Source organism: Chroicocephalus ridibundus, chromosome 21 (assembly GCF_963924245.1).
Source record: "Chroicocephalus ridibundus chromosome 21, bChrRid1.1, whole genome shotgun sequence".
NCBI lineage: Eukaryota > Metazoa > Chordata > Aves > Charadriiformes > Laridae > Chroicocephalus > Chroicocephalus ridibundus.
The window spans coordinates 3822069-3834309 of NC_086304.1; the positions used below are offsets into that span (position 1 = coordinate 3822069).

At 47.3% G+C, this 12241-nt stretch overlaps 3 protein-coding genes across 3 annotated transcripts; all 3 read left to right on the top strand.

Annotated features, from left to right (window-relative positions):
• Positions 1 to 1418: 1418 nt before the first annotated feature.
• Positions 1419 to 2765, top strand: LOC134525766 (keratin-associated protein 5-1-like). The gene is made up of 2 exons (XM_063356965.1): positions 1419 to 2074; positions 2489 to 2765. The coding sequence occupies exons 1-2, from the start codon at positions 1419 to 1421 to the stop codon at positions 2763 to 2765; spliced, it is 933 nt and encodes a 310-aa protein (XP_063213035.1).
• Positions 2766 to 6873: 4108 nt separating this feature from the next.
• On the top strand, positions 6874 to 7110 carry LOC134526133 (keratin-associated protein 5-8-like). Its single transcript, XM_063357639.1, has one exon. The coding sequence runs from the start codon at positions 6874 to 6876 to the stop codon at positions 7108 to 7110; it is 237 nt and encodes a 78-aa protein (XP_063213709.1).
• A 3803-nt stretch (positions 7111 to 10913) lies between these two features.
• On the top strand, positions 10914 to 11117 carry LOC134526134 (keratin-associated protein 5-7-like). Its single transcript, XM_063357640.1, has one exon. It carries the CDS (start codon positions 10914 to 10916, stop codon positions 11115 to 11117), a length of 204 nt encoding a protein of 67 aa, XP_063213710.1.
• Positions 11118 to 12241: the final 1124 nt, after the last annotated feature.

Sequence of the window (12241 nt, forward strand, 5' to 3'; positions counted from 1 at the left end):
AATTTTGCAGATCAAGTTTATGCTAAGCAAAAACAGGATGTAAAAATTCCAGAAAAGTTTCACGTTTTGCTTTTACTTAAAGATGTCGAAAAGGAACTGGAAAAATACAGACTTCAATTTGACCCAAACTCTGTTGCAAATTTCCGTGATGAATTTGCACAGTCCTTTGCACCTACAATTTCCGACATTGGCAAGGCCAAGGGCATGTGTCTTCCCATGCATGGGCGGGATGAGGCATCAAGGGGTGAGGTGTCAAGAACTTTCTGTTACATTTTCACCCTTCAGATGACCAGAGACCCCAAAGAAAGACATTGGGATTCACCATTTCTGCGTTCAAAACCAAAACATGCAGCCACAGAATTACACTTGCTGGAATTCTATTTAAAAAAATCATATCGAGGAGCGACTGACGTCCAGAAGGCCTCTGCATGCCTCTGGAATCCACCGCTCCTCAATCTTAATTATGATTTTTACGTTAATTGACCACTCACTAGCTCTGAACAAGCCACGTAGCTCCTCAATGCAGCAGCGTTACCATATGCAAAATGAGCAGAAACATACCTTTTAAGCAGTTCACGAGCATCACACAAGAATTAACTTGACATTAAAAAATTGTAAAAAATTTACAGAACAAATTGCTAATAACACAAAATTGAGGGGTTGGTCAAATCAATGAGGCAAAGACTAAATAGATGAAGGCACATTCAACAAATAAGTATAGGCTTAGTGCGTAAATCGCGGATTGCTGTGGGGTACCTCATTTCCGGGAGGACAATTTCGAGCTAAATAAAAGGGCTCCCCATCCCTTTGCTCCTCACTCAACTGAACCACTCAGTTAGCACGGTAAGTGTTAGCAGCGTTCCTGGATAGCCATGGTTCTCAGTTGGTGTTGGTCGAGTGATGAATTGAAATGTGTCTTTGTATCTGAACTTAGTCGGGTGTTGGACTCGATGACCTTTAAAGGTCCCTTCCAACCCAAACTGTTCACTGATTCTGTGATTCTCTGATCTACGGCTGTCTCTGAAAACCAAATTTTCCTAGCCGGTTGGCCTATTGCTGACTGCAAAAGACAGTTGGTGGAGAGAGCGCAGTGGGAAATAAGCTTCTTGGGATGGAAATTCAGGGAGTGATCTTCATGGACGAGCACAGGAAAGTTAGTTCCTGGGATAGTTCAGAAGATGCACAAGTATCGCTGGGATGGTGACAAGTGGCTTGATTTCTGTAAGGATCTTTTTTTGGCAACTCCAGACAAATGAATAGGAAGCAGTGTGTGATGTGGCTGTCACCCATGAGCCTAGACAATAGCATTTGTATGCCAAAAAAACCGCATGTATAGGCTTGGAAAGATGGGTTGTATCTGAACATACGCTGTGTTTCAGGTCCTCGCTCCTCCCAGCTTCAACTACACTACAAACAACATGTGCTCTACCGGATGCTGCTCCATCGTGAAGAGCAAGACAGTGTGCTGCAGCCAGCCGTGCCAGAAGACTATCTGCTGCGAACCATGTCAGAAGACCATCTGCTGCAGGCCATGCCAGAAGACCGTCTGCTGCAGCCCCTGCCAGCAGTCCATCTGCTGCGACCCATGCCAGAGGTCCTGCTGTGACCCATGTTGCCAGAAGCCCTGCTGTGACCCATGCTGCCAGCAGTCCTGCTGTGACCCATGCCAGAAGCCTTGCTGTGACCCATGCTGCCAGCAGTCCTGCTGTGACCCATGCCAGAAGCCTTGCTGTGACCCATGTTGCCAGCAGTCCTGCTGTGACCCATGCCAGAAGCCTTGCTGTGACCCATGCTGCCAGCAGTCCTGCTGTGACCCATGCCAGAAGCCCTGCTGTGACCCATGCTGCCAGCAGTCCTGCTGTGACCCATGCCAGAAGCCTTGCTGTGACCCATGTTGCCAGAAGCCTTGCTGTGACCCATGCTGCCAGCAGTCCTGCTGTGACCCATGCCAGAAGCCTTGCTGTGACCCATGTTGCCAGAAGCCCTGCTGTGACCCATGCTGCCAGCAGTCCTGCTGTGACCCATGCCAGAAGCCCTGCTGTGACCCATGCTGCCAGCAGTCCTGCTGTGACCCATGCCAGAAGCCCTGCTGTGACCCATGCTGCCAGCAGTCCTGCAGTGACCCATGCTGCCAGCAGTCCTGCTGTGACCCATGCCAGAAGCCCTGCTGTGACCCATGTTGCCAGCAGTCCTGCTGTGACCCATGCCAGAAGCCCTGCTGTGACCCATGTTGCCAGCAGTCCTGCTGTGACCCATGCCAGAAGCCCTGCTGTGACCCATGTTGCCAGCAGTCCTGCTGTGACCCATGCCAGAAGCCTTGCTGTGACCCATGTTGCCAGCAGTCCTGCTGTGACCCATGCCAGAAGCCCTGCTGTGACCCATGCTGCCAGCAGTCCTGCTGTGACCCATGCCAGAAGCCTTGCTGTGACCCATGCTGCCAGCAGTCCTGCAGTGACCCATGTTGCCAGCAGTCCTGCAGTGACCCTTGTTGCCAGCAGTCCTGCTGTGACCCGTGCCAGAAGTCCGTCTGCTGTACCAAGGTGTGCCAGAAGTCCTGCTGCAGCTGTAGCCACCCTTGCCCACAGCCCTGCTGCTGCTGTGGCTGCTACCCCTGCTGCTGCTCTGGATGTCTGTCTTGCTGTTCCTACGTGGTGAAGAAGAAGCCTGTTGTGGTGTGTTGCAGACCCGTGCAGTACTGCTCTCCCATGAGGAAGTATTGCATACCCATCCAGCAGTGCTGCGCCGCCATCAAGAAGAGCTGCTGAGCCAGCTCTGGGTAGCAAAAGCAGCTCTGCCAGCTCCCATCTCTGTCGTGCAGCAAGAGCAGGCGCAAGGAGACGAAAACCTGCTCATTTGCTTCTGGTTCACATGATGATGGAGGAAACACTTAGCGATTTTCTTCTTGTTTTCACACTTAAGCTGTCTTCTTCATTCTGTCCTTTAATTATTGAACATCTGCAATGCACTTGAATATATCACCCATCATATAAAACAAAGAGCTATTCGATATTAGTGGGGCTGTAAATTCTCTTCTTGGTGTATGGCACTTGGGATACTTTTGCTGTTAACATGATCATTCTTCATTTTCTCTCTTGACTTGTAGACAATAAAATTTAGCATTAAGCAAAACACAAAATCTTGTCTTTTGGTTGTTCTTACATAGCTTTGTCCAGGATGTGTCCTCACTCTGGTGGCGTTTTCTATGCCTTCAGCCAGGCTCCTGCTGGCTACAGATGTGCTCGTGTGGCACAGCAGAACATTTAGAGAACAAAGAGCTGCCCCGCCATGCTTCCCATTGCCGTAAATCAGGTCATGTCTAAAGACAGCAAGCAGAGAAGTATGATCCCTTCATCTGCCTTGGTTAGTTCAAGTTTTACTATAAAACTAAATGGTTAAGGTAAAGAAAACCCAAAGGACACAGACCGAATTGATTCATTCCACCATCTGAAAACGCACCACTCCATAAGATGTACAGAAACTCATCCCTGATACTGGAACAGGTATTTCAATAGGTACCGAGAGGAATTCACTACTCACTGAATAGCAGGCACCATCTTCTTCCACTACTCTCTTCAAAAATAAAATTTCAGAAAACACCTTAGATCGGTGAATTGTTTTTATGTGAGCAGAGATTTCCATATGCGGCGTTCCTGGATCACAAGCAGTGGAATGAAACCCAGGTGTTAGCATAGAACTTAAAAGCTTCATTCCTGAAATAGCACACCCATGAGTCAACAATACATTTTCTACCCGGCTGAGACTTCCTTTACTATTAAAATTCAGGACTCAGCTCTGAATTGCACGTCTCAGGAAAATGCCTTGAGCGCTGTCTTGATTGCTTCCCTCAACCAAATCTTCAGCGCAAACATGGAGTCTGCATTAGAATAATCTTCACTACCATGTTGGACTCTTCTGAAGACATTACTCAGGTCTTCAGGATTTTTTTATTAATAGGTAAATCAGGTGCCATACGCTGGTAGAAGGATATCCTATACCACACCATGCTATATCAGAAGTGCATTCTGTTAAGGAAATCTTGTGAATATTAATTTCACCATATGCGGGAAAAGCTGCCGTGACAGATTCCTCCCCATTCACAAAGGTACTGCAGCTCTCAAATTCACATAAGCCCCATGGAAGCTTTTGAAGTTATCATGGCATGGCATGGCATGTAAAAGGGATTTAGTACAGAAGATGTTATTTCTGACCCAACTATACATTAATGCCAGAATCTCCTCAATATCTGTATAAGACCCAGATTAGCAATAGCCTGGCAAGGGTTGACATCCATTTCTAAGAGGGACATGGACCTGCTGGAGCAAGTCCAGAGGAGGCTACAAAGGTGATCCAAGGACTGGAGGACCTTTGCTGTGAGGACAGGCTGAGAGAGTTGGGGTTTTTCAGCCTGGAGAAGAGAAGGCTCTGGGAAGACCTTGTAGTGGCCTTTCAAAACTTAAAGGGGGCTTATAAGAAAGACGGGAACAGACTTTTCATCAGGGCTTGTAGAAACAGGTCAAGGGGGAATGTTTTTAAACTGAAGGAGGGTAGAATCAGACTAGATAGAAGGAAGAAATTTTTTACAACGAGGGTGGTGAGACACTGGAACAGGTTGCCCAGAGATGCCCCATCCCTGGAGGTGTTCAAGACCAGGTTGGGCAGGGTTCTGAGCAGCCTAATCTAGTTGAAGGTGTCCCTGCTTATTGCAGAGGCATTGGACTAGATGGTCTTTAAAGGTCTCTTCCAACCCACACCATTCTATGATTCTATGATTCTAACACAGGGATCATCTTGGCCAATATGGCGACAATAAAGCCTGATAAAAAGGCAATGAATTATTTATTCAGTGGACAACATGTTTGAGAGTTTACACAAAGAGGGCATTACTTCCTGCAGGCAGGTATTCAGCTATTATCGTGTGACGAAAATAATGCTCCCCTAGGGACAATTCCAGAAGAGTCACACAAGGTCATAGGAGGTCATATTAACATCCTGGGAAGAAACTATGTGTCCCAGCCACCAGAGATCACCTGCCACCACTCCAGCCTCACATTGAGAGTCTGCTGAACAGGATGCAGACTTTATTTGCCATGAATAGATGCTGTCTCAGCACCTTGGGACTGTTACCTTATATTGGTGTCCCCTCTCATCATAGGAAAGCACCTTCACCACCTCCTTCTTCCCAGGTGGATCTGTCCTGGTGCTGCATGTGGCCACAATTCCTTCCTCCATCCCCAAGCCTGTTTCCTGCCATCTGCCTCGACTCCAACCATCTTGTCCATTGCCTCCTGACTGTTCAGCCAAGCTTTGCACGCACAGCAGCCTTGGCCTTAGCACACTGTAGCCAAAACAATTCACTGGAAGGGTTCAAGGCCAGGTTGGATGGGACTTTGAGCAACCTGGTCTAGTGGGAGGTGTCCCTGCCCAGGGCAGGGGGGCTGGAACTAGATGATCTTCAAGGTCCCTTCCAACACAAACTGTTCTACGATTCTATCATTCTATAAGCAATGGCCGGAGAAGTCCTGTCTGGTGCCTGAACTTGGAGCATCTGTGAGATACTCACAGGGCTCCCAAGGTACAGGGGAAAGGCATGGAGAAATGCACTCAGGATCGGATTTGCAGTGTTGAACCTCATGCTTGCCTACAGTGACACAGAAGCAAACTGTTAGTGTGACACACTCAAATGTGATCATCATGTATACTATTAAATACAAGCTTTTTTGGCCTCACAGACCTTAGAAATAATCTCAGGAAATGGAGTGTACAGAAACAACAAGGAAAAAAGCTAATGTGTGCACAACTGCCTTGAAAGCTGCTTCATTTAGACTTAATCCATCTCTTGCATGGATGAAAATGAAAAAAATCACAATAGTTTAGCAGAAATAAAAAGCAGGGGATGTGAGGACCAAACACCATGGAGAGAGACCCAAGAACAAGCCCGAGAAAGAAGAAGCCCTTCAATCTTAACTTTGACCACACAGCCACCTCTCAGAGGCTGGAAAAAAAAAAGAATTCACGTTGACCAATAGTTTCCACTGGTCCCCCAAAATGCCATCCAGGTGCAGAGGGGACACATGATCGGTGATATTTCCAAGTTCCAAGCATGGTTTTCCCACTGCTTCAGCACCCACCTCCCCCGGGCACATTGTTAAGTGTCTCTGTGTCCCAAGGTGATTCCTTGGGAAGTGCGCAGGAATACCTTACAGCTACCTCCGGTTCCCATTAATGCAAATTCATTAGAAAATTTGCGCTTGTTGTTTATACGTACAACTAATTACCATGCAGAAATGAGGTGGTGAGCAAACAAAAAGAGGTAAAGATTAAATACCGGAAGACATGTGAGCGGCATGTACTGGGTGATACACAACGAAGTCAGAATTGCCAAAGAATGCCTCATTTCCAGGGGGGGTGGCTTTGAAGCATATAAAAAGCTTCCCAGCACAGTGGTCTTCATTCGCTCATCTTGACTTCTCCTCTCTTGTCCTCACTGGTCAACAGGGTAAGTCAGAGCTTACTTTTCATTTGCACTCTTCTCTACTCTACTCTGGCTGCTTTTGCAGCAAACCATCCAGGATTTCCTGCACTTTTTGGTTTGGGACTAGTTTTGAGAGACTGGTTTTGGGATCCACCTGGGTGGCTTCTTTCTGATGGAACCAGTGCTGGACAATATGCCAAATGCACTGGTGTCCAATGCAAAAATATGGAGATCTCAGGGATGGGTTGCCATGGGATTCTGGACAGTAGGGACTTCCCCAGCCAGTCTGGGATGGACTTTGGGATAAGCATGCTTTAAGCTCTCTAAACAACTGGGAGATTCAGGCAGTGTAAAAGACTCTCTCTGTTCCTTCCAGCTTTGCCTACACCACTACCAACAACATGCCCAACGGATGCTGTGGTGGAAGTAACTGCACCGTGTGCTGCTACAGCACCAAGAAGTCGTGCTGCAAGACGCCGTGCTGCCCACCCATGCAGTGCTGCTGCCCCTCCACCTGCTGCATGCCCTCGCAGTGCTGCTGCCCCATGCAGAGCTGCTGCATGCCCATGACCTGCTGCTACAGCATGAACAACAGAGGCTGCTGCGGTGGCAGTGGTGGCTGCTGTGGTGGCAACTAAACCCACTCGGCAAAGTGGCAGGCAGGGCTGTGCCCCCTGCTGCTTCCCTCCTGGCTCATTCGGTGTTGGATATGGATGTGGACATGGATACCGCCCTAAACGCTCTTCCTCCTTTGCTTAGAGACTGTAGATCTTCTTTCCTCTTTGCCTGCCTTTAATCACCAAGTGCTTGTAATGTGCTTTGAAGTTGCTACCAGTGCCATTTTCCTCAGCCCCGCTGTTAATTTTCCTCTTGGTATGTGGGATGTTTAATTCCTTTCATTGCTGTTTTGCTTCAATCTGTCTTGAAAAACAATAAAATCTGTAGTTCATGACCCTGCAAAACTCCTGGTGGTTGTCTGTTTGCTAGCTGGTGCATCCAGAGTGCATCACCACACCTATCGATCGCATTTTCCTTGCGTTTTCTTCCAGTGTTGGGATGATCCTGTCTAAAAGGCGCGAACGGGGGGAGTTTTGCCTACACAAAGAAAATCAGTGCATCCCTGGTGCAGTTCTGAGCTTCTGCATGGGTCTATTCAAACACAAACTGAGTGTCTGACACCTCTGCAAGCAATATTTCTCCTCCCACTATAAAACTACAAAGAAATAGGAAGAAAATAATACATAAACTTGTAAGGCATGTGAATTACTTCTGAAACAGCTTGACACAGGCACAGCCCGACTAGGAAAGCTCATGTATTTCAGCTAGCTAGAGGTCTACTTTAGAGCCTACAGAGAGTCCCTATAAATAGTTTAACATTTATGAGATGGAGGTCTTGCCTCTGCTCAAGTGCCTGGGTTAGCAGATATCGAGTTGAACTCTTAGAACAAGTTTAAGTTCTCAAGTTGAACTCTTGAGAAACCTCAAGGAGTGACTGGGACAGTGGGAATTGTACCAAAACATAGCATGCCAGATCTGCACCGCAGTCCTCGTTCTGTGTCTGATGCCCTTTACTGACCCTGTTTCCACACCGCTTCAGTCCCTTCTTTGCATTAAGATCCACGGCCTGCTCACCAAAGACCATTCAAGTACCTAGGTAACACAAACGGCTGCACATAACTACGACGGGTCGGAAATGCCCACCTAGATCATCACTTCTTGCAGTTGCAGGATTTGCCAATGAGCATTTTGCCTCTGGAGACACAAGTGAAGGGAACCCCTTTGCTTCTGCCCTATTAATTCCTTGTAAATTAGTCAGTTTTCATGGGCAGGCAGGTGTATGCCTCCACAGAGGGGACCTTCTGGAAAGGAAATGCCATGAATGTTCTTCTACCCTGTCTGTAGAAGTCGCAATTATACATGTTGTTTCTCTAGCATTTTGCTCAAGGAATAACTCTCATTCCAGGAAAGTCTGGAGAGGAGCTGGATGCATCTACTGCAGTGCAAAGCAGCACTAAAATCGCAATGTACCCCCTGCTTCACTGTGCAGAAATCAAACCAAGACCCCTGCTAGCATCCTTGGGGCTGGTAGGAGCTCATCTAGGAGCATCCTTCTTTGGAGCACCCCAGGGATCCCAGAGGATGTCAGGCAGCAGGAAGGGAACTAGCCAGGCAGGATCCACCATCCTCTCATTAGGCAGCACTCCTCTCAGGATAATGTGGCGAGATCTTCGAATGAGAGCAGCAATTTTAGGACATGGACATGGAAAAAATTCCTCACAAATACCCTGTGTTCCTGCCAGCATTCAGCCCCACAGCAAAGTGCATTGGAGGCAGAGGCTGGTGTTAAATAAGCATTCATCCACCTTGGCTCAGTTGCCCAAGGCTCTGCCTTACCTTGACCTTCCTCCCTTCCTCTCTCCCTCCCAGAAAATGGTTTCACCTCAGCAACGTCTCTTCCTGCATCATTTCTGAGTCCCTGCCTCCCACTTAGCTCCATGACCCCAGTTAGGACCAGTTTTCTGTGCTTGTCATATCTCTTACACCTTCATCTTCCTCTCACCCTCTCAGTCCATACTGGGGTCTTTAATTTACCACTTCCAACACCCACAAAGAGTCCTGCACAACCTCCAAGTCCTTGCTGAGGAGCTGGGCAAGGTGGTCCTGATGGATGCCAGGGCTTCCAGCACCCAAGGGGGTTTCAGCTGGTTGCAAGGGGAGGTTGCAGGAGGAACATGTTGACTTGCTGTCCATCATGACCGGTCCCAGAGCCACAGCTCCTTGCATTGCTGCTTGCACAGGCAGTGCTGCCCCTTAACTTTTTAGTTAAAATGCCAAATTTTCTGAAGAGACTACTCGATTCCAAGTTTTATAAATGTTTCTAGTAAAGCGGTCCCAGCAAAGCAAAGCAGGACCTGACACACTCTTGTGTTAGTGATGCCCACATGCAAACCTAAACCCCCCAGATTAGAGGATTTGCAAAAAAATTTAGGGAAGCCAAAAGACAAAGATGGCTTTGGCATCACAAAGATGCTCTTACCATGCATGAGGGCAAGATGACCTTGCATGGAGTCACATGCCGGTGACAGAGACCCAGGAGCTGGCGTGACTCCCGACACATCCCAAAAACATGGTCTTCTTGCTCACGTGCATGTCCTGTGACCAGGAGCAAACATACCTATTTTCATTAGATTTTCCAAATATTTGGTTCAAACACCAGTCCAATGAAACAGCCCATCACGTGCCCAAAAGTCCCAACCCAGGGGTTCAGTTTCGGCTCGTACACTGATTCAGCACCAGCCGCTGCTGAGTAAGTCCCTTAGAATCTTTGTCCGTCACTGTCTGCATTTGTAAAACAGATACGAGGACGCATTTTTTGGCTCCCTTGCAAGGTTGCAGAGAGGACAAATTCATTAGTATTCGTAGAAGCCCTTTGATTATCTGCAGGCTAAACAATTATGAGGCAAAACAAAGGTAGTGATCACAAATAATAAGGCAAAGAGTAAATACCAGGAGACACGTATAACTAAAAAGTATGGGTTTGGGTTAGTAAACAGGGAAGCTCGAATGGTCAATGGCTGTCTCACTTCCAGGAGGAAGGTGTCTAGGACTATAAAAGGTCTCCCAGCCCAGCTCACTTCATTCGCTCATCTTCTCTTCCCTTCACCTCTCCTCACTCTTCAACAGGGTAAGTGAGAACATCTAAATCTTCCTTCCTTTTCACAAAAGAAAAATGCTATGGATATCTTATAACAGTACCCAAATATAACTGGGTATCTGGACTGGGACTTTGGCTGAAGTTGGGCTTTTATGAACTGTGTACTAGGAATTATGGGGACGAGCCAGAAGGTTTAAGGATGGAGAGACTATAGGAGTATCAGCAGAGCCATAGAATCATAGAATCGTAGAATCATAGAATGGTTTGGGTGGGAAGGAACCTTAACGACCATCTCGTTCCACCCCCTGCCCTGGGCAGGGACACCTCCTACTAGACCAGGTTGCTCCAAGCCCCGTCCAACCTGGCCTTGGACACCTCCAGGGATGGGGCAGCCACAGTTTCTCTGGGCAACCTGGGCCAGGGGCTCACCGCCCTCAGAGTGAAAAATTTCTTCCTGAATATCCCCATGCAGAGCAAGGGGACTGAGAATGATTCAGGAGGGCCCAGGCTGAGGGCTACGTGCACTGGGCTGTGTGATTCTTGCTAAGACATTAGAGATGCCCTGGTAGGAGTAGGTGGGCATCTACATTGCAGAAAAAAAAACAGAGAGAAGAGTTACGAGCAAGATTTATTACAAACAAGACAGCACTCGGTTTCAGCTCCTTGGATCTCTGATTTAGCACAAAGAGAGCTTTGAATTAATTCTGTATTTCAAAATATCCCACTCCCAGTCACAGGCAGACTCTCTCTTTTCCTTCCAGCTTTGCCTACACCACTACCAACAACATGCCCAACGGAGGTTGCGGATGCTGCGGTGGAAATAACTACTCCGTGTGCTGCTACAGCAGCCCCAAGTGCTGCAAGATGCCGTGCTGCCCACAGTACTGCTGCCCCATGCAGAGCTGCTGCATGCCCATGACCTGCTGCTACAGCATGAGCAACAACAGAGGCTGCTGCGGTGGCAGTGGTGGCTGCTGTGGTGGCAACTAAACCCACTCGGCAAAGTGGCAAGCAGGGCTGTGCCCCCTGCTGCTTCCCTCCTGGCTCATTCGGTGTCAGATATGGATATGGATACGGATACGGCCCTGAACGCTCTTCCTCCTTTGCTTAGAGACTGTAGATCATCTCTCTTCTTCTTTGCCTGCCTTTAATCACCAAGTGCTTGTAATGTGCTTTGAAGTTGCTACCCACTGATCAGTGTGATTTTCCTTTGTAAGTGCTAGTCCTGCTGTTAATTTTCCTCTTGGTGTGTGGGATGTTTAGTGCTGTTGATATATCATACAGCCTTTTCTTGCTCTAATCTCCAATTAGTCATGAAAGACAATAAAAGTTATAAGCTATGACACTGCAAACTTATGGTACCTTTATTCATTTATCTTTGTCTTTTAAACTCTGTCTCTGGTCTGGGACTTTTTTAGCACTTGCTTAGTTTCTGAATATAATGAATTTTTGCACTATTTGTCACGCTGCTGATGACAGCCCCCCAGCATATGCAGTAAATTTCTTGGGTCAGTCTTTCATCCACGGAAAAATAGTGCTTGCTAGTGTCGGTATGTTATCTAAGCTACAGGAGCATCCACTTGGCCATGCAGTTTCATGCTATTCTTTCCCCTGCTTGCGACTTTGAAGATACACAGTCTGCAACTGAAGCAGCTGTATGGTCCTAAAGCCATAGCTAAAGGTCTTTTTTGGTAATGGAAATCTTCCCAGCGAATTTGCTGAGCTTTAAAGCCGCTTTCCTAAAAGGCTCGATACCTTGTCAGTAAGATCAAATAGGCCAGCAAGCACGGTCTGCGTGGTGCAGGGAGGAAGGGAGTGATTGAAGGATGCTGACATGTAAGTCTAGCCTGAAGGATTCAGAAATACTATTTAATTTCATCTGGAATTCTATTAAAACGTGGCGATTTTTCAGAGATGAGATCCAGAAATTAAATATTTGCACTTCATGATTCGTAAAATCCTCAGGGGGGGAAGTGACTCCAAACCATCTCTTCTAACAAGAAAAAAAAAATCCAAAAACAGCATAATCTTGGGACTGTGGTAATGAGTTATAAATCTAAAATCCTTGTTGGCCCTTAACAGATATCAAGGTCTTTTCCATCCTTACGTGCAAG

Bases quoted from the DNA above. Each gene is read 5' to 3' on its own strand.
- LOC134525766 (XM_063356965.1), top strand. From the start codon at position 1,419: ATGTGCTCTACCGGATGCTGCTCCATCGTGAAGAGCAAGACAGTGTGC. The intron at 2,075-2,488 runs ATGCCAGAAGCC...CAGTGACCCTTG, and splicing joins CAGCAGTCCTGCTGTGACCC to TTGCCAGCAGTCCTGCTGTG.
- LOC134526133 (XM_063357639.1), top strand. From the start codon at position 6,874: ATGCCCAACGGATGCTGTGGTGGAAGTAACTGCACCGTGTGCTGCTAC.
- LOC134526134 (XM_063357640.1), top strand. From the start codon at position 10,914: ATGCCCAACGGAGGTTGCGGATGCTGCGGTGGAAATAACTACTCCGTG.